Source organism: Pristiophorus japonicus, chromosome 8 (assembly GCF_044704955.1).
Source record: "Pristiophorus japonicus isolate sPriJap1 chromosome 8, sPriJap1.hap1, whole genome shotgun sequence".
Classification (NCBI taxonomy): Eukaryota; Metazoa; Chordata; class Chondrichthyes; family Pristiophoridae; genus Pristiophorus; species Pristiophorus japonicus.
Genome location: NC_091984.1, coordinates 90,996,920 through 91,017,085, shown reverse-complemented (window position 1 = coordinate 91,017,085; position 20,166 = coordinate 90,996,920). Strand labels below are relative to the sequence as shown.

General features: G+C 47.2%; 1 protein-coding gene across 1 annotated transcript in view; it reads left to right on the top strand.

Annotated features, from left to right (window-relative positions):
* efcab7 (EF-hand calcium binding domain 7) overlaps positions 1 to 14,857 on the top strand; it is a 126,919-nt gene extending 112,062 nt beyond the window's left edge. The window contains exon 14 of the mRNA XM_070887055.1: positions 13,508 to 14,857. Coding sequence (XP_070743156.1) covers positions 13,508 to 13,582 — 75 coding nt within the window. The 3' untranslated portion in view covers positions 13,583 to 14,857. The remainder of the gene's footprint in view (positions 1 to 13,507) is intronic.
* The last annotated feature ends 5,309 nt before the right edge of the window (positions 14,858 to 20,166 follow it).

Below are 20,166 nucleotides of genomic sequence, written 5' to 3'. Positions count from 1 at the left end.
TGAAGAATCCTTGCATACCGTGGCTGTCAGCCGGTTGTTGTATCTCCTGTGCTTTCTCCATCCACCACCTGTTATTTAGGTCCCGAGTTTTTTGTTGGACCTGAGCCTTGAGCTGTCTGTAATGTTGTTTTGCAGCTCCCGAGTTGGGCTGTTGCTTGAGGCTCAGAAATGCTTTGCGCTTGCGATCTATTAGTTCTTCGATCTCCTGATCATTTTCATCAAACCAGTCCTGATGTTTTCTGGTTGAGTGAGGGGGGGCTCCAGCCCAGCGGAGGCACCGGGAGAACAGAGGCTCCAGCCCAGCGGAGCTCCAGGGACACCAGCTGCGCCCAGACCACCGACATCAGCACCCCGAAGCCGGCCCGTCCCCCACCCCCAATATGACACCGACCAGAGATGCGGCCCAACCCCAGCAGCTGGTCCGGGCCGGTGCAGAGTCCCTTCGGCCGGGGACAGACGCGGCCGGTACGGGCCCCCTTCGGCCAGGGACAGAAACGGCCGGCACGGGGTCCCAATGAAACAAGTGGCAAGCTGGTAACTTACATTTGCTGCATTGTCTCTGGAGGCAGAGAACAAAACTTAAGTTCCGCTTGGGGAAGGCAGGCCCTCAAATTCTGCAGAGGGTTCTCCCCAAAGGGTCTCTGCACCGGATCCGGAGGCGTCTGGTTGGCCGAGGGAACTCTGGGACGACCTGCCAAAGGGACTCGAGGACGTGGGGCCGGCCGAAGAGACACCAAGGCTGGCGTTCAATCTGCCGAAGGGACTCCGAGGCCACGCTGAACCGGCTGAAGGGACCGAGGCGTGGCATCGTCTCATACTCTCAACCAACTTTTAATTAATTTTTAAACTTTTAGCCAACTTTTAAACTTATTAAACAATCTGGGAGAACTTGTAAAACTTACATTTTAGACTCTCAACCGAAATACTTTTAAACATCTATTATTAACTTACATCTTTGACTTTTAACAACTTTTTAAATTGGGGAAACTTTTATAATCCATTATTGATTTACATCTTAGATTTTTTAACAGCTCTTACAAACTTCTTAAAACGTTTTAATAACTATTAGAAACTTTTGAAATAAATTGGGAACTTTTATCAACTTTAAATCTTTTAAAATAACTTTGGAATTCACCTTCCTAATGCCTGTCCCCCAACCAAGCCTCGGGCCATCTACCATCAATGGCGCTACCCAGCGCCAAGCTTGCGGCCAACACTTCGCCGTAGGCAATTAGGCTTATCGAGCTGTGCCTGGTCTCCAGTTGTCTTGGACCCCTTTGCCACTGGACCAAGACCTTGTTCAGCTAAGTTCGTGTGGTTGCCGGTGTGCAGTGGCCACCCCACGTTAAAAGAACTCACGCACAGACATCTTCCACTCCCTCAGTATGAAGTTCGGGACCTGGAATGTCAGGACCCTCGTGGACAATCCGAACAGCAACAGGCCAGAACGCCGCACCGCCATAGTTGCCCGGGAACTCGGACGTTTTGACATTGACATCGCCGCTCTAAGCGAGACCCAGTGGGCAGGGTAAGGCCAGTTGAAGGAACATGGTGGAGGTTATACCTTCTTCTGGAAAGGGAAACCAGAGGCAGAACGCCGCCTTCATGGAGTCGGCTTTGCCGTCAAGAATGAGCTGGTTGACCACCTCAAAGATTCCCCCTGTGGGGTCAATGAATGCCTCATGACTCTCCGTATCACCCTATCTCGGAACCAATGTGCCACAGTCATCAGTGCGTACGCCCCCACACTCGATGCTATGGATGAGGCTAAAGATAGTTTTTATTCCAACCTCAAGACATCCTTGTCCTGTGTCCCCACGGGCGACAAATTGATCCTCCTGGGTGATTTTAATGCCAGGGTTGGCAAAGAGACAGCCCTCTGGGGAGGCGTGATTGGCAGAGAGGGGGTAGGGAAAGCCAATTCCAGCGGTACCCTACTCCTGACAAAATGTCTAGAACATGAACCTCCTCATTATCAACACCCTGTTCCGCCAGAGGGACAAATACAAGGCATCATGGCAACACCCTCGCTCCAAACACTAGCACCTGCTTGACTATGTCATCGTCCGAGCCAGGGATCACAAGGTTGTGCGCATTACCTGCGCTATGACAGGAGCTGACGACTGCTGGACGGACCACCACCTAATCCGATCCATCATCAACATTAACATTACCCCAAAGCAAAGGGGACAGCAGAAGTAGTTCCGCAAAAAAGTTAATGCCGGGGCACTTAAGAGACCCAGCTAAGAGAGCCCTATTCAGCCAGCGCCTCACAGCCAGTCTGGCGTGCCTTGATGACCCTGAGATGCTGAATCCCCATAGCGCTTGGTCTGCCCTCTAGGCCTCTATAACCAGTGCCTGTGAAGAGACACTTGGTCACGCAACCATGAGGTCCCAAGTCTACACTGACATCCCTTGTAGAGAGGAGATCTATGAGCCTCTGTCATATATTCTCCGTAGATAGCCATCTATGTGCCATAGAGACTCCTGTAAGTGGTGCATTAGCTGCTCCATGTAGGTGGCCATCCTATCCATGGGAGGAGCCTACAGTCGCCATTGCCTGCGACATGGTGATGCTCAAGTTGGAGATGGACGCCCCCATTCTCTGAACAGTTGCAGACATCGCACTTGCAAAACCTTTCAGAGCCTCCTGCACTTGTTCCTACAACTCCAGGTTTGCCCTCTTTCTGGATGGCCTCTGAGGCTCAGCGTCTGCATGCAGCTGAGCAGAGATGGGAGCATCCTGCGCCCTCCGGCGAGGAGTCTCCAATGTTGTCCCTGTCTCCACCATCTGCTCTTGCTCGGTTGTGATTTGTGAGACACCAGGTGACAGCACTACTCTATCTCACAAGGGACCCACCGAGGTGTGCGTCTCTGCACTATGCTGGGTGCGCTTCTGCCTGGTGATGGTGCATCCTCAGAGACTGTAGGCTCCTCCTGAGGAGTTGTCTTCCTCTTACTCCTGGGCAGTGGAGGGGGGGACTCTTGAAGGGCCTGTGCGAGAATAAAGAGATGAGTTAGATATGTCATATGTAGATTTTATACAGATACCATTATGCACATGATAACCATTCAGTGGCTGCTGACAGCAGTCCCCATATGAGTGACTGATGTATGCCATTTAGCTGTATGATATGTAATTCTTTCACCAGTTTGCTGAGATGCCCCCTCTCTCCGTCTCCCACCTCCGGGTGCTTGGCGACACCCGACAGCTCTAATGCAGCCTCCTCTGCTGTTAAGAGTAGCCATTGATGGTTCCCACCACCAGTTCTCCATCGCTTCCTCTTATTTTGGGCTCTCTTTTCCTGCAAGGAGGGAAAGCAGAGAAAGTTGAGTGAGAGTGATGGAATGAGTATCAGGAATGGATGGGTTACATCTGTAGAGGGTGACTATGATGGAGTGGGTAACAATTCGAGGTGACCTCCTTGCGTATTGTTAGTTGGTATGAATGCACTCGGATGAGTGTGAGGGGTGGCTAGTAAGATAGGGATGTGATAATGTAGATAGAGAGAGAGAGAGAGGGATGGGTGGAGGTGCTAGGTATGTTGGTGTAAGTAAGGATGTGAAAGAGTAGGGTTGAGAAGGCAGAATGATGGGGATGTGATAAGAGGCACAACAGGATCAAGTTGAGTGTGGCTTTGAACTCACCTTTCCTGATCTAACAAGATCATTGAAACTTTTGCGGCACTGCACCCAGGTCCTCCTGACGACATCCTCTGCAATTTGGAACCTCATCATCATAGGCAGTCCCTCGGAATCGAGGAAGACTTGCTTCCACTCTTAGAATGAGTCCTTAGGTAGCTGAACAGTTCAATACGCGAGCCACAGGTGGGGCAGACAGTCGTTGTGGATAAGGGAGGGTGAGACAGGTTTGCTGGGCATTCCTTCCACTGCCTGCGTTTGTTTTCTGCATGCACTTGGCGATGAGACTCGAGGCGCTCAGCGCCCTCCCGGGTGCACTCCTTCTACTCAGGGCGGTCTTTGGCCAGGGACTCCCAGGTGTCGGTGGGGATGCTGCACTTTATCAGAGAGGCTTTGAGGGTGTCCTTGTAACATTTCTTCTGTCCATCCTTGGCTCGTTTGCCATGAAGGAGTTCTGAGTAGAGCGCTTGTTTTGGAAGTCTCGTGTCTGGCATGCGGACAATGTGGCCTGTCCAGCGGAGCTGATCAAATGTGATCAGCGTTTCAATGCTGGGGATGTTGGCCTGGTCGAGGGTGCTAATGTTGGTGCGAGTGTCCTCCCAGGGGATTTGTCGGATCCTGCGGAGGCATCATTGATGGTATTTCTCGAGCGACTTGAGGTGTCTACTGTACATGGTCCATACCTCTGAGCCATACAGGAGGGCGGGTATTACTACAGCTTTGTAGACCATGAGCTTGGTAGTGGATTTGAGGGCCTGGTCTTCGAACACTGTTTTCCTCAGGCGGCCGAAGGCTGCGCTGGCGCACTGGAGGCGGTGTTTAATCTCCTCATCAATGTCTGCTTTTGTTGATAAGAGGCTCCCAAGGTATGGGAAATGGTCTACGTTGTCCAGGGCTGTACCGTGGCTCTTGATGACTGGGGGGCAGTGCTGTGCGGCAAGGGCAGGCTGGTGGAGGACCTTTGTCTTACGAATGTTTAGTGTAAGGCCAATGCTTTCGTACGCCTCAGTAAATACGCCGACTATATCCTGGAGTTCAGCCTCTGTATGTGTGCAGACGCAAGCGTCGTCCACGTACTGTAGCTCGACGGCAGAGGTTGTGGTGGTCTTGGACCTGGCCTGGAGGCGGCGAAGGTTAAGAACATAAGAACATAAGAATTAGGAACAGGAGTAGGCCATCTAGCCTCTCGAGCCTGCTCCGCCATTCAACAAGATCACGGCTGATCTGGCCGTGGACTCAGCTCCACTTACCTGCCCGCTCCCCATAACTCTTAATTCCCTTATTGGTTAAAAATCTATCTATCTGTGATTTGAATACATTCAATGAGCTAGCCTCAACTGCTTCCCTGGGCAGAGAATTCCACAGATTCACAACCCTCTGGGAGAAGAAATTCCTTCTCAACTCGGTTTTAAATTGGCTCCCCCGTATTTTGAGGCTGTGCCCCCTAGTTCTAGTCTCCGCGGCCAGTGGAAACAACCTCTCTGCCTCTATCTTGTCTATTCCTTTCATTATTTTAAATGTTTTGATAAGATCACCCCTCATCCTTCTGAAGTCCAACGAGTAAAGACCCACTCTACTCAATCTATCATCAAAAGATAACCACCTCATCTCCGGAATCAGCCTCGTGAATCATCTCTGTACCCCTTCCAAAGCTAGTATATCCTTCCTTAAGTAAGGTGACCAAAACTGCACACACTACTCCAGGTGCAGCCTCACCAATACCCTGTACAGTTGCAGCAGGACCTCCCTGCTTTTGTACTCCATCCCTCGCGCAATGAAGGCCAACATTCCATTCGCCTTCCTGATTACCTGCTGCACCTGCAAACTAATTTTTTTTGGGATTCATGCACAAGGATCCAAAAAGAGTTTCATGCACAAGGACCCCCAGGTCCCTCTACACCGCAGCATGTTGTAATTTCTTCCCATTCAAATAATATTCCCTTTTACTGCTTTTTTTCCCAAGGTGGATGACCTCACACTTTCCAACATTGTATTCCATCTGCCAAACCTTAGCCCATTCGCTTAACCTATCTGAATCTCTTTGCAGCCTCTCTGTGTCCTCTACACAACCCGCTTTCCCACTAATCTTTGTGTCATCTGCAAATTTTGTTACACTACACTCCGTCCCCTCTTCCAGGTCATCTATGTCTATAGTAAACAGTTGTGGTCCCAGCACCAATCCCTGTGGCACACCACTAACCACCGATTTCCAACCCAAAAAGGACCCATTTATCCCGACTCTCTGCTTTCTGTTAGTAGCCAATTCTCTATCCATGCTAATACATTTCCTCTGACTCCGCGTACCTTTATCTTCTGCAGTAACCTTTTGTGTGGCACCTTATCGAATGCCTTTTGGAAATCTAAATACACCACATCCATCGGTATACCTCTATCCACCATGCTCGTTATATCCTCAAAGAATTCCAGCAAATTAGTTAAACATGATTTCCCCTTCATGAATCCATGTTGCATCTGCTTGATTGCACTATTCCTATCTAGATGTCCCGCTATTTCTTCCTTAATGATAGCTTCAAGCATTTTCCCCACTACAGATGTTAAACTAACCGGCCTATAGTTACCTGCCTTTTGTCTGCCCCCTTTTTTAAACAGAGGCGTTACATTAGCTGCTTTCCAATCCGCTGGTACCTCCCCAGAGTCCAGAGAATTTTGCTGGATTATAACGAATGCATCTGCTATAACTTCCACCATCTCTTTTAATACCCTGGGATGCATTTCATCAGGACCAGGGGACTTGTCTACCTTGAGTCCCATTAGCCTGTCCAGCGCTACCCCCCTAGTGATAGTGATTATCTCAAGGTCCTCCTTTCCCACATTCCTGTGACCAGCAATTTTTGGCATGGTTTTTGTGTCTTCCATTGTGAAGACCGAAGCAAAATAATTGTTTAAGGTCTCGGCCATTTCCACATTTCCCATTATTAAATCCCCCTTCTCATCTTCTAAGGAACCAACATTTACTTTAGTCATTTTTTTACGTTTTATATATCGGTAAAAGCTTTTACTATCTGTTTTTTTTTTTAAACAGCTTCCCACTGGTTCTGTAGTTTAGTTCTACTCCAGCGGGGAGCTTGTTGAGTGTGAGGTGGAGCATGGTAGTGAGGAAGATTGAGAAGAGGGTTGGAGCGATAGCGCAGCCCTGTTTGACCCCGGTCTGCACGTGGATTGGGTCTGTAATGGATCTGTTGGTAAGGATCACGGCCTGCATGTCGTTGTGGAGCAGGTGAAGGATGTTGACAAACTTTCGGGGGCATCCGAAATGGAGGAGGACGCTCCATAGACCCTCGCAGTTGACAGTGTCAAAGGCCTTTGTAAGGTCGAAGAAGGCCATGTATAAGGGCTGGCGGTGCTCCCTGCGTTTTTTCTGCAGCTCTCGCGCTGCAAAGATCATGTCCGTTGTGCCCGTAGTGGACGAAATCCGCACTGTGGCTCTGGGAGGAGCTCCTCGGCCACAGGGAGAAGACGGTTGAGGAGGACTCTAGCGACAACTTTCCCAATGACTGATAGCAGGAAGATTCCTCTGTAGTTGCCGGAGTCGGACTTGTTCCCTTTTTTAAAGATAGTCATGATCACGGCATCTCTGAGATCTCCCGGCATGCTCTCCTCCCTCCAGATGAGAGAGATGAGGTCATGTATCCGCACCGACAGCACCTCTCCGCCATACTTTAGCGCCTCAGCAGGGATTCCATCCGTGCCTGTAGCCTCGTTGTTCTTGAGCTGTCTTATGACTTTTCCTACCTCGTGCACTGGGGTATCACTGAGGTGGTGGCGGGTTGCATGCTGCGGGATAGAGTCGAGAACACTCGCGTCAAAGGCAGAGTCTCGATTAAGGAGATCTTCGAAGTGCTCCTTCCAGCAGGCCCTGACTGCCTCGGTGTCCTTGATGAGTGTTTCCCCGTTCTTGGTTAGCAGTGGAGTGGGGCCTTGGGAGTTTGGACCATAGTTGGCCTTGGCTGCGATGAAGAGTCCTCGCGCATCATGGCTGAGGGCCAGTTGTTGTATCTCCTGTGCTTTCTCCATCCACCACCTGGTCTTTAGGTCCCGGATTTTTTGTTGGACCTCAGCCTTGAGCCACCTGTAATGTTGCTTTGCTGCTCCCGTGGGCTGTTGCTTGAGGTTCAGAAATGCTCTGCGCTTGTGATTTATTAGTTCTTGGATCTCCTGATCATTCTCATTAAATTAGTCCTGGTGTTTTCTAGTTGAGTGACCGAGTGTCTCTTCGCAGGCACTGGTTATGGGGAGGCCTGGAGGGCAGATCAAGCGCTGTGGGCATTATGCATCTCAGGGTCATCAAGGCACGCCAGGTTAGCCGTGAAGTGCTGACTGTATAGGGCTCTCGTAGCTGGGTCTTTAAGTGCCCCGGCATTGACTCTCTTGCAGCACTGCTTCTGCTGCCCCCTCCACTTTGAGGCAATGTTGATGTCGATGATGGATCGGATTAGGCGGTGGTCCGTCCAGCAGTCGTCAGTTCCTGTCATGGCGCAGGTGATGCGCAAGTCCTTGTAATCCCTGGCTCGGACGATGACATAGTCGAGCAGGTGCTAGTGTTTGGATGGTGTTGCCACGATGCCTTGTATTTGTCCTTCTGGAGGAACAAGGTGTTGGTGATGAGATGTTCATTTTGTCAGGAGTAGGGTACTGCTGCAGTTGGCTTTCCCTACCCCCTCTCTGCCAATTACGCCTCCCCAGAGGGCTGTATCTTTGCCCACCCTGGCATTGAGGTCACCTAGGAGGATCAGTTTGTCGCCGTGGGGACGCGGGACCGGGATTTTTCGAGGTTGGAGTAAAAATCCTCTGGTCTCATCCATTGCATCAAGTGTTGGGGCATACGCACTGATGACTGTGGCGCATTGATTCCGGGAGTCAAAGAGTCATGAGGCGTTTGTTAATCCCACAGGGAGCATCTTTGAGGCGGTCGACCAGCTCGTTTTTGATGGCGAAGCCGACTCCGTGAAGGCGGCGTTCTTTCTCTGGTTTCCCTTTCCAGAAAAAGGTGTAATCTCCACTTTGTTCCTTGAGCTGGCCTTCCCCTGCCCGCCGGGTCTCGCTTAGGGCGGCGATGTCGATGTCAAAGCGTCTAAGTTCCCGGGCAACTATGGCGGTGCGGCTTCCGGCCTGTCGCTGTTGGAGTTGTCCATGAGGGTCCTGATGTTCCAGGTCCCGAACTTCATGTTAACGGAGTGCAAGATGCCTGTGCGTGAGTTCTTTTAACATGGGGTGGCCGTTGCACACCAGCCACCACACGGGCTTAGCTGAGCAAGGTCTTGGTCCAGTGGCAAGGGGGTCCAAGACGACTGGAGACCAGGCACTGCTGTATGAGCCTAATTGCCTGTGGTGAGATGTTGGCCGCAAGCTTGGCGCCGAGTAGCGCCCTTGATGGTAGGTGGTCCGAGGCTTGGTTGGGGGCAGGCATTAGGAAGGTCAGTCTTGGTCTGTTGGGGATGTCTCTTCCGACCATCAACAGGGAAGATGACTTCCCTGCATACTCTTGACTCCCTCCACAAGCATATGGAGGGAGTCATCGGAGAACCTAGGTGCAGCCCTCTATGTCTGTGCAGTCATCTTTGCTGATCTGGGCAAGTATGGTGGTGTGGCTTCTGGCCTGTCGCTGTTGGAGTTGTCCATGAGGGTCCTAATGTTCCAGGTATCGAACTTCATGTTAACGGAGTGGAAGATGCCTGTGCGTGAGTTCTTTTAACGTGGAATTGTGCAGTGCAGTGACTGCACTATCCTAGATGAACCTTCAAATACAATGTGGCCATGGCTCCTTTAAATATCCCACTTGAAAAGCGTCATCGATGACGTCAAGCAGACCCACACAATTTAATTGGACCGTGTAATGCGCTGGGCGGGCTTAATAGGCCCTATTAACATAGTCATTTTGTGGAGCGGGATGGAATCAGCAACAGGCTCGCGATCCGCCATAGTGGCCACCCGCACTGGAACCGCACAGGTAGGGAAAAGTCCGGTTCACCTGTGTGAATATTGGTTAAGGAAAGAATTGGGTTTTACTTTGATGCCCTCCAATGTCAAATAGCTGGTCAGTATTCACACACGAAGGTTGGTGCCATCCTTGAAATGTATGAAGCATCAGCTTTGATAAAAGGAAAGAAAGTACATTTTTTGAATTGAAAAAAAAAATCCTTCATCTTTTGAGTTGCTGGAGTGCACTTCAGTGGGAGCTGAATACCATCTGGTACGTCACCCAGATGACTGTCGTTCTCATTTGAGCCCATACATGATCCGAAACCTATTTGGCACAGGAGAATCTCCGCCAAGCTTAATCCAATTCTAACCTAAAGTCCACGTATCAGTAAGAATGACTGGAGAGTCATCAGGAGTCGGAGCCCTGCCTGATTTTTCTTTCTCACTCTCCCTAGACCAATGGACTCTGCAATATTGCGCCCAACCATCAACCTCAGCTGAGGTCCAATTACTCACCAGACAGCAGAGAAAATCTATCTTATTTAACTTCACATCTCTATGCTTCTCTTAGAATTCATTTGATCCATTGTGTGCCAGATCTTTGAAAGAGCTATGCAATTAGTCCCACTCTGCTGATATTTCCCCATACCCCTGTAAATGTTTATCTTCAAGTATTTATCCAATTCCCTTTTGAAAGTTACTATTGAATCTGCTTCCACTACCTTTCAGACAGTGCAATCCAGATCATAACAACTCACGAGTAAAAAACAATTCTCCTCATCTCACCTCTGGCTCTTTTGCAAATTACCTTAAATAGGAGTCCTCTGGTTACTGGCCCTTCTGCCAGTCGAAACAATTTCTCCTTATTTACTCTGTCAAAACCCTTCATGATTTTGAATGCCTCTATCAAGTAACCGAAGTCCTTCATTCCTAGTACCAATCTAGAAAATTTCCTCTGCATCCTCTCATGAATTGTATTGTCCTAAACAGTGTCATATTATGGTTTGATAAAGTAACAAAGCTCACAGGAGTTACTACTAGGGCTTTAAAGTGAAACTAATCACACTGAATCATTGAGTTAATTCAGAAAGGACGGGTGCTGATTCTGATTGACTAACAGATTGGCGCAGCTTTCAAGAGATTCATTCTTCAGCTAAAAAAAGAAAAAAAAAAAAAACACAAAAAAGGGAAAAAAAGGGGCCTTAAAAATGTCTGCTGTGTCACCCAGGCGGGTGGCACGGTTTAATGTTTATGTTTTTTTTCAGGTAAACTCAAAAGAGTTTCATTCTTCAGCTATTAGATCTTGCATAATTAAAAGTGTCTGTGATGAAATGAAGGATTTCCCAGCCCAACATACTACATTCATAGATCACATTACTTAAGTACTCCTTTTCCCTGAAAATCATTGATGCTGGTGCTGGTGATTAGTTCATTTAATTTTAACTGAATGAATATTTAAGTTTGTTAGTCTTACTGCATTTACAGAATGCCATACAGATAGTTGTGCAAACTAACACTTGTGGCATTTAAATCAAACCCACAGCTGCTGTGGTAAATAGATTTGCTATGGTAAGTAGGTTACTGAAACCAGCCTATGTGGTAGATATTGTGTTCCTCAACAACGTTTTGTAGCATCCACATTACAGACAAATGAAGGTTACACTTCAAGAACCAGTGTTCATAGAAAATAACCCACCAAGTTACACAGGCCACATAACTCATGACTGATACAAAGTTATGAGTAAGTGGTGTGAATTATCCTTGAACATAAGGATTAATCTCCATAAAACAGAGGTCATCCATGGGGTTTCTATTTATCCAATTGTAAAAGTTTAAATTGCCTCTTACTGTATCAGTGATATTAGGCCAACCTTGCCAATACTAGTTTAGTGAGAGGCTAGTAATGCAGGACAACATAATGGCCGAACATCACTGAAAATAGTTTTCTTTTTAACAATAAACATTAGGAATAATTTTTTTTTAATCCGAGGATTCTTGGCCCAATAGGTAGTGAAATCCTCTTCCTACTCCTAAACCTCCCCATCTACTCTGAAGGCGCTGATTCATATGGGATTTGATTACATGGGCATCAGTATCCCTCTGATTTTTTTGCCCAAATTGCTGTCCTTGGTATGAGCCTAGACACAGCATTGGTGGACTATTTATCTATGAGTGGTATTGGCTGTAAACCGCTTTGGGACGTCCTGAGGTTGTGAAAGGCTCTATATATAATTGCAAGTCCTTTATCAGTTAACCTAACATCTGTGGTTGGGAAAATGTTAGAGTCCATTGTTAAAGAAGCAGTAGCAGGACATTTGGATAAGCAAAATTCGGTCAGGCAGAGTCAGCATGGATTTATGAAGGGAAGTCATGTTTGACAAATTTGCTGGAGTTCTTTGAGGATGTAACGAACAGGGTGGATAAAGGGGAGCCAGTGGATGTGGTGTTTTTGGACTTCCAGAAGGCATTTGACAAGGTGCCGCATAAAAGGTTACTGCACAAGATAAAAGTTCACGGGGTTGGGGATAATATATTAGCATGGATAGAGAATTGGCTAACGAACAGAAAACAGAAAGTCGGGATAAATGGTTCATTCTCTGGTTGGCAACCAGTAACTAGTATGGTGCTACAGGGATCAGTGCTGGGACCCCAACTATTTACAATCTATATTAACGACGTGGAAGAAGGGACTGAGTGTAACGTAGCCAAGTTTGCTGACGATACAAAGATGGGAAGAAAAGCAATGTGTGAGGAGGACACAAAAAATCTGCAAAAGAACATAGACAGGCTAAGTGAGTGGGCAAAAATTTGGCAGATGGAGTATAATGTTGGAAAGTGTGAGGTCGTGCACTTTGGCAGAAAAAAATCAAAGAGCAAGTTATTATTTAAATTGAGAAAGATTGCAAAGTGATGCAGTTCAGCGGGACCTGGGGGTACTTGTGCATGAAACGCAAAAGGATAGTATGCAGGTACAGCAAGTGATCAGGAAGGCCAATGGTATCTTGGCCTTTATTGCAAAGGGGATGGAGTATAAAAGCAAGGAAGTCTTGTACAGATATACAGGGTATTGGTGAGTCCACACCTGGAATACTGCATGCAGTTTTGGTTTCCATATTTACAAAAGGATATACTTGCTTTGGAGGCAGTTCAGGGAAGGTTCACTAGGTTGATTCCGGGGATGAGGGGGTTGACTTATGAGGAACGGTTGGGTAGGTTGGGCCTCTACTCATTGGAGTTCAGAAGAATGAGAGGTGATCTTATCGAAACGTATAAGATTATGAGGGGGCTTGACAAGGTTAATGCAGAGAGGATGTTTCCACTGATAGGGGAGACTAGAGAACTAGAAGGCATGATCTTAGAATAAGGGACCGCCCATTTAAAACAGAGATGAAGAGGAATTTTTTCTCTGAGGGTTGTAAATCTGTGGAATTTGCTGCCTCGGAGAGTGTGGAAGCTAGGATATTGAATAAATTTAAGACAGAAATAGACAGTTTCTTGAGCGATAAGGGGTTATGGGGAGCGGGCGGGGAAGTGGAGTTGAATACATGCTCAGATCAGCCATGATCTTATTGAATGGCGGAGCAGGCTCGAGGGGCCGTATGGCCTACTCCTCACGGCCAGTGCAGACCTGTCCTCACTCGATATTCACCTACACACTTCCAGCCGAGATTACTGCATACTGATCAGTAGTAGAAATCCTGGTTGATTTTCCCCTCCCTCGCTCAGACACGCTGAGCACAATTGCAGTATTCCAAATTGTATCCTGGCTGAGATCAGCAAATTCGCTACAGACCATGGAAAAATTAAATTGAAGATGGGGCTGAGGAGGAAATAAACAACACTGGTTTCCGAACATATCCCCACCCCGCCCATGGAATAAAATGCAAATATTAATTTTAATATTTTCTTATCCTGTTATTTGTAGGTTTGCCAACATGTGATGCCTGTCAATGAGAGGCAGGGATGGATCTATTGCTGCACAGAAAGCATTGTAACCTGAAATGAGGCGCAGGAAAGGAGCTGCATTATTGAGCGACATTATCAAGCATCTGGGTGGCAATGCTCCTGTGTGCAAAGTGTGCAAGTTAAATTGACACTTTTGTGTGTGTGTGTGTGTGTGCCTTCTAATGTATTTTTAATTGATCTCATTTATTTGCTGGCTAAGTGTTTTGTATAATCATGGTTCTATGGAATATAGTATTTACATATCAAAAGGGAAATTGTTGATGTTGAATTGTTAAATAACACGACACAAAAATGCTTTTTTTGGGGAGATTACTGTAATTTAAGATATTCCGTTGGTGAGCGCTACCCTAATTACAACACAATACCCACAAAAATGAAATTAATGCTAAGTGGCCTAAAAACATAGGCATTAGAGAGCGACATTGGAGCATATCTCGCAACCAGATGGTCCCTGGGCCGTCCATCAATCCAGTCCATCTGCTACTGCTGAAGTGAGTTTTGTCGGGCTTTTGGCCAGGCCACCAGATGCGGTGTCTCATGTTTGCAAGGTATTCACCATACTAAAACTAAAACTAATATTCTATGATGCCTCGCGACATGACCTATTCTAATCAGCCGATCACGGAGTGTGATCAATGGCAATCGGGTAGGAACCTTTTGTTAAGACAATTGCACCTATCCAGTGGAAGCAAGTTGTGTGAGACAATGTGTTTTAGTGTGGGAGCAAAGAGAACCGAGGGAGGAAAATAAAATACATTAATTGATAGACATTAAAGACGCATTGTAGAGTATTATAGAGACATTTTTAAAAATGGAACTCTGGAAATAAAAATAGGTTAATGTTTTGGGTGGTGATCTCACTCATGATGCTAGCCTACCTTTCACATTGCTAAATTAAAACAGCATCACAAAAATCTGCGTCGCAAAGTTTACAGTAGAGCAGATGGTGCTTCAGAGGCTCAGTAAATATCCCCAGCAGGCCGTGCAGTACCTGTGGAAATAGCTTACAGCGTAGCCTGTTGCAGAAATTGAGCCTGTTTGAAAACTCTGAAAAACTGACAGTGCCCCATTAATGGCTTTACCTACATAATTATATTTTCCAGTTACTTATTCTTATCAAGTCTTAATACATTCAGAATTATGAATCTTCATAAGAAAGCAGTATTATTTCAATTTTTTTTTTTTTAACAGAATTTTACACTATTGCAATTGTGGTTTTTCAGATACATTTTATTTACATGTACACTGTACTTTCACCTCCAGGATCTTGTTTCCAAGATGAATAGATAAAAGTCGTCTTCTGGTTGAACCGATCTTGTGTGAACAAGCTTGGACAGTCTCAACCCACTTCCTATGGCCATAGGCCTGCAGCAAAACACTGCCTTGAAGTTGGCCATGTCACTCCAGGGCACAGATTGGCTGGTGTGGGAAATGGAGAAGTGTCAAACTGGTGCAGTAATGGGTACCTTTACGAGGTTACACCAGAGCACCTAACCTTGCCGTACTTTATGCTGGGACTGGGTATTCAAAATAGAAAGTGTTCCAGTGCTTAACACTAAAATCCTTGACTTTGAACACAAAATTCACAGAAAAAAGTACACATTCAAGATATCTTGCATCTTATTTTTAATGTACTTGAAATTTAGTTACCAGATATTTGTTGTGCTAATTTATATATTTTTAAAAAATATTTCAAAATATTATTGTTGGCTTCAGTATTTTTGATAACCTTACACTGAGCTTTACATCCTTGGGGGATAATCTCTCCAACCCCTTTCCCATTGCACTCACCTCTTCCACTGCCCCAGAAGATCAACAATCACTGGCCCCTCTCCATATACCCTTCCAGAAAGTTTCGCCATTCATGAGCAAAGCATTTTCCATACACAATGTCATTGTCATTGATTCTTTTGAAATTTTGGGATTCCCTGGTAGTGACTCCTTTCTGTCACAGAAACCTTACTGCCTGCTTTCACTTTCCACCACCAGTACCACCCAAATTACCGTGGCGATGTCATGGTCCTCATTGCCAGTCTCATCTTTTACTTCTTCCCCCTACTTCTCTGGTAACTTCTCCTACTTTGAGCACTTCAACCTTTTCCACTCATACCTAATTGTGTTCCTAACACAGATGAGGCTGCACACAGGGAGGTTAAAGTAACAGTGACCTCAGTCTTTATTAAGACATTCCAGAGTCAGGAACAGGCCTTAGGGGCTGGCTTATATACAGTGCTCCCAAGGGATGCTGGGATCCCTTGGGACTTCAGGGGATGCGCTCCCTGGTGGCGGAACATGGGAGTGCATGCTTTACAGATATACAACATCACTCCCCCTGCAAAGTCAAAGTGAAATCTATTTACAAGGTGAGGCGATCTTTCCCTGGTGGACCGCCTCAGTACAAATGTCTGTTCTGGTGTGTTGGTTGTGTCCTCGCTGGGCTGGCGTGTTGTTGGCCCTGCAGGGCTGCTGGGTGAGCCTGGCCTTGCTGGGCTGTTGGGTGTGATGGGTTCAATTTCCTGGTCCAGGGTGCTGTCGTTGATCCTTTGGGTGTGTGTTGTGGGCTCGAAAAAGGTGGTGTCTGCTGTGGGTTGTTCAGGGCAGTCTGTGAACCGCAGCCTCGTTTGGTCCAGGTGCTTTCTGCAAATTTGTCCATTGTCTAGTTTGACTACAAACACCCTACTCCCTTCTTTAGCTATCACCATGCCCCCGATCCACTTGGGACCATGTCCATAGTTTAGCACATACACAGGGTCATTCAGATCAATTTCCTGTGACACAGTGGCGTGACCATCATTTACATTTTGTTGCTGCTGCCTGCTCTCTACCTGATCATGTAGGTTGGGGTGAACCAGCGAGAGTCTGGTTTTAAGTGTCCTTTTCTTGAGTAGCTCAGCCGGGTGCACCCCTGTGAGCGAGTGGGATCTCGTGCGATAGCTGAGCAGTACTCGGGACAGGTGGGTTTGGAGTGAGCCTTCTGTGACTCGTTTAAGGCTCTGTTTGATTGTTTGTACTGCCTGCCCATTGGAGGCTGGTTTAAACGGGGCCGAGGTGACATGTTTGATCCCATTGCGGGTCATGAATTCTTTAAATTCGGCCCTGGTGAAACATGGCCCGTTGTCACGGACCAGTATGTCAGGCAGGCAAACATGGCCCTCAGGTTTTCAATAGTGGTGGTGGTGGTGCTTCCCGACATTATTTCACATTCAATCCATTTTGAAAAAGCATCCACCACCACCAGGAACATTTTACTGAGAAACGGGCCTGCATAGTCAACATGGATCCTCAACCATGGTCTGGAGGGCTAGGACCACAAACTTCGTGGTGCCTCTCTGGGCACGTTGCTCAACTGAGCACACACACACTGCACTGCCGTACACAGGACTCTAAGTCAGAGTTGATACCGGGCCACCACACGTGGGATCTGGCTATCGCTTTCATCATAACTATACCCGGGTGTGTGCTGTGGAGATCTGAGATGAACATCTCCCTGCCCTTTTTGGGTAACACTACGCGGATGGACAGCTCATCCTTTCGCCGCTGGAACGGCTTGATTAGCTCTTGCATTTCAACGGGGATGCTGGCCCAGCTCCCACACAGTACACAGTTTTTTTACTAGGGACAGCAGAGGATCTTGGCTGGTCCTAATCTGGCGGGCCGTGATGGGTGATTTATCATTTTCAAACGCTTCCATGACCATCAACAAATCTGCGGGCTGCGCCACTATCAACAAGTTTGCAGGCTGCGCCATTTCCACCCCCCGTGGTGGACACTGGTATCTGACTGAGAGCATCCGCACAGTTCTTGGTGCCTGGCCTATGGCGGATGGTATAGTTATACGCTGATAGCGCGAGTGCCCACCTCTGTATGCGGGCTGAGGCATTAGTATTTATCCCCTTGTTTTCAGCGAACAGGGATATGAGGGGCTTGTGATCGGTTTCCAGCTCAAATTTGAGGCCAAACTGATGCATTTTCTTTAAACCAAACACACACGCTAATGCCTCTTTCTCAGTCATGCTGTAGGCCCTCTTGGCCTTAGACAAGCTCCTGGAGGCATAAGCGACAGGTTGCAACTTCCCCGCAATGTTAGCTTGTTGTAATACACACCCGACTCCGTACGACGATGCATCACATGCTAGCACAAGTCTTTTACACGGGTTATACAATAGAAGCAGCTTGTTGGAGCATAAAATGTTTCTGGATTTCTCAAAAGCAATTACTTGTTTTTTTTCCCCATACTCAGTTCTCACCTTTACGCAATAACACATGTAGGGGCTCTAAGAGGATGCTTAACCCCGGTAGGAAGTTACCAAAATAGTTGAGGAGTCCTAGGAACAACCGCAGCTCCCTGACGTTCTGTGGCCTGGGCGCGTTCCTGATAGCCTCTGTCTTGGCATCTGTGGGCCGAATGCCGTCCGCCGCGATCTTTCTCCCCAAAAACTCAACTTCTGTTGCTATGAAGACGCATTTTGACCTCTTCAGCCGCAACCCTACGCGATCCAGTCACTGGAGGACCTCCTCCAGGTTTTGTAGGTGCTCGACAGTGTCCCAACCTGTGACCAATATGTCATCCTGAAAAACCACCATGCGTGGCACCGACTTGAGTAGGCTCTCCATGTTTCTCTGGAAGATTGCTGCAGCCGACCGAATTCCAAACGGGCATCTGTTGTGCGTGTTGATGCAGTTGAGGCCTTTCAAAGACTCCTCCAGCTCCTGCGTCATGTAGGCCGAAGTTAGGTCGAGCTTGGTGAACGTCTTGCCTCCTGCCAGCGTCGCAAATAGGTCGTCTGCCTTAGGTAGGGGGTATTGGTCCTGTAGCGAGAAATGATTAATAGTTACTTTCTAATCACTTTTGAGTACTGAAACAATCGGGCTGGCCCACTCGCTGAATTCCACTGGGGAGATGATGCTCTCGCGTTGCAGCCTGTCCAGCTCGATTTCCATTCTCCCTCATCATGTGAGGTACCGCTCGCGCCTTGTGGTGAATGGGTCGTGCCTCTGGGACCAAGTGGATCCGCACCTTCGCCCCGGAAAAGTTTCCAATGCCTGGCTCAAAAAGGGAAGGAAATTTGTTAAGAACCTGGGTACATGAGGCCTCATCGACATGTGATATCGCTCAGATATCATCCCAGTTCCAGCGGATTTTGCCCAACCAACTCCTTCCAAGCAGTGTGGGGCCATCAACCGGGATAATCTTGAGTAGCAGTTCGTGCACCGTGCCCTCGTTGGTGACCTTGATCATGGCGCTGCCTAGGACAGTGATGAGCTCTTTGGTGTACATTCTCAGTTTCGTGTGGATGGGGCTCAGGGCTGGTCTGAATGCCTTGTTGCACCACAGTTTCTCAAACATCTTTTTACTCATGATGGATTGGCTAGCGCTAGTCTCCAGTTCCATGGCTACGGGTAAGCCATTCAATTTTACATTTAGCATTATAGGTGGACATTTCATCGAAAATGTGTGCACCCCATGTACTTCAGCATCTGCCTTCTCTCTCTGAGGCCGTGAGGAGGACCGATCTCCTTTTTGCAGCACTTCCTTCTCCGTCCAGCTCGTTGGCTACAAAGTACTGGTCTAGCCGTTTGACATAGGCTTCCCAGTCCTCACCCTCTAAGAACTTCTCCAGGATGCCCACAGTTTGCTGCATCTTTGCATTGGATTTGTATTCTCGTCGCCAGTTATTGTGTTCCTAACACAGATGAGACTGCACACAGGGAGGTTAACGTAACAGTGACCTTAGTCTTTAATAAGACACTCCAGAGTGAAGAACAGGCCTTCGGGGCCGGCTTATATACAGTGCTCCCAAGGGATGCTGGGATCCCTTGGGACTTCAGGGGATGCGCTCCCTGGTGGCGGAACATGGGAGTGCATGCTTTACAGATACACAACATCACCTATCTTTTAAAAGCTTAAAATTCATGGCCCTCCTCATGCACCGTGTCAACTTTCTTACTAAGATATTCTACCATCACTTTTCCCCCTGCCTCTGCATCAAGTGACTCCTCATCCTTGGTGATTTCAGTTTACATTCTGACTTTCCATATCCTCTTATTCTCTGACTTCACCACCCTGCTGTTTTTCCTCAATATCCTTGTCAACTCCTTGACCTCATCATCTCTCAAACCATCTGCATCCAAACTTTCAATCACTGACAGGACAATCTCTGACCACTTCTTTGTCTCTTGTCACATATTTTTTGTTTTCATGGGAAGGATTTGGGAATGAGTTATGTCTAAGTGTTATGTTTTTAAAACAAAGTTTCATAGGTACTTTAAAAGCCACAGGGTGAAGCCATTTGACAAAAAGTTTATTAATGAGCCAGACATTGAAGATGTTTATTAAATCCAGATTGTGGAATGTCGCCACTCACAGTCCATTTCAAACTGAGACAATGAGAATCACTTGTTTCATCCAAGCCCCACTACACCAAGATGGCCCCTATTTTCACAATAGCAAGAGATGGCTATTTCAATCCCACATCCTCAGAAGTGGAAGAAGTAGCTGGTCTTATTGACAGGCTTACTGACGAATCACTGAACAAGGAAGAAAAGCTCTCCTACTCGCAGAAGACAAAGAGAGGACAGAGGAACACGGGTAATCAGTCAATCAGCTGAAATGTAAAG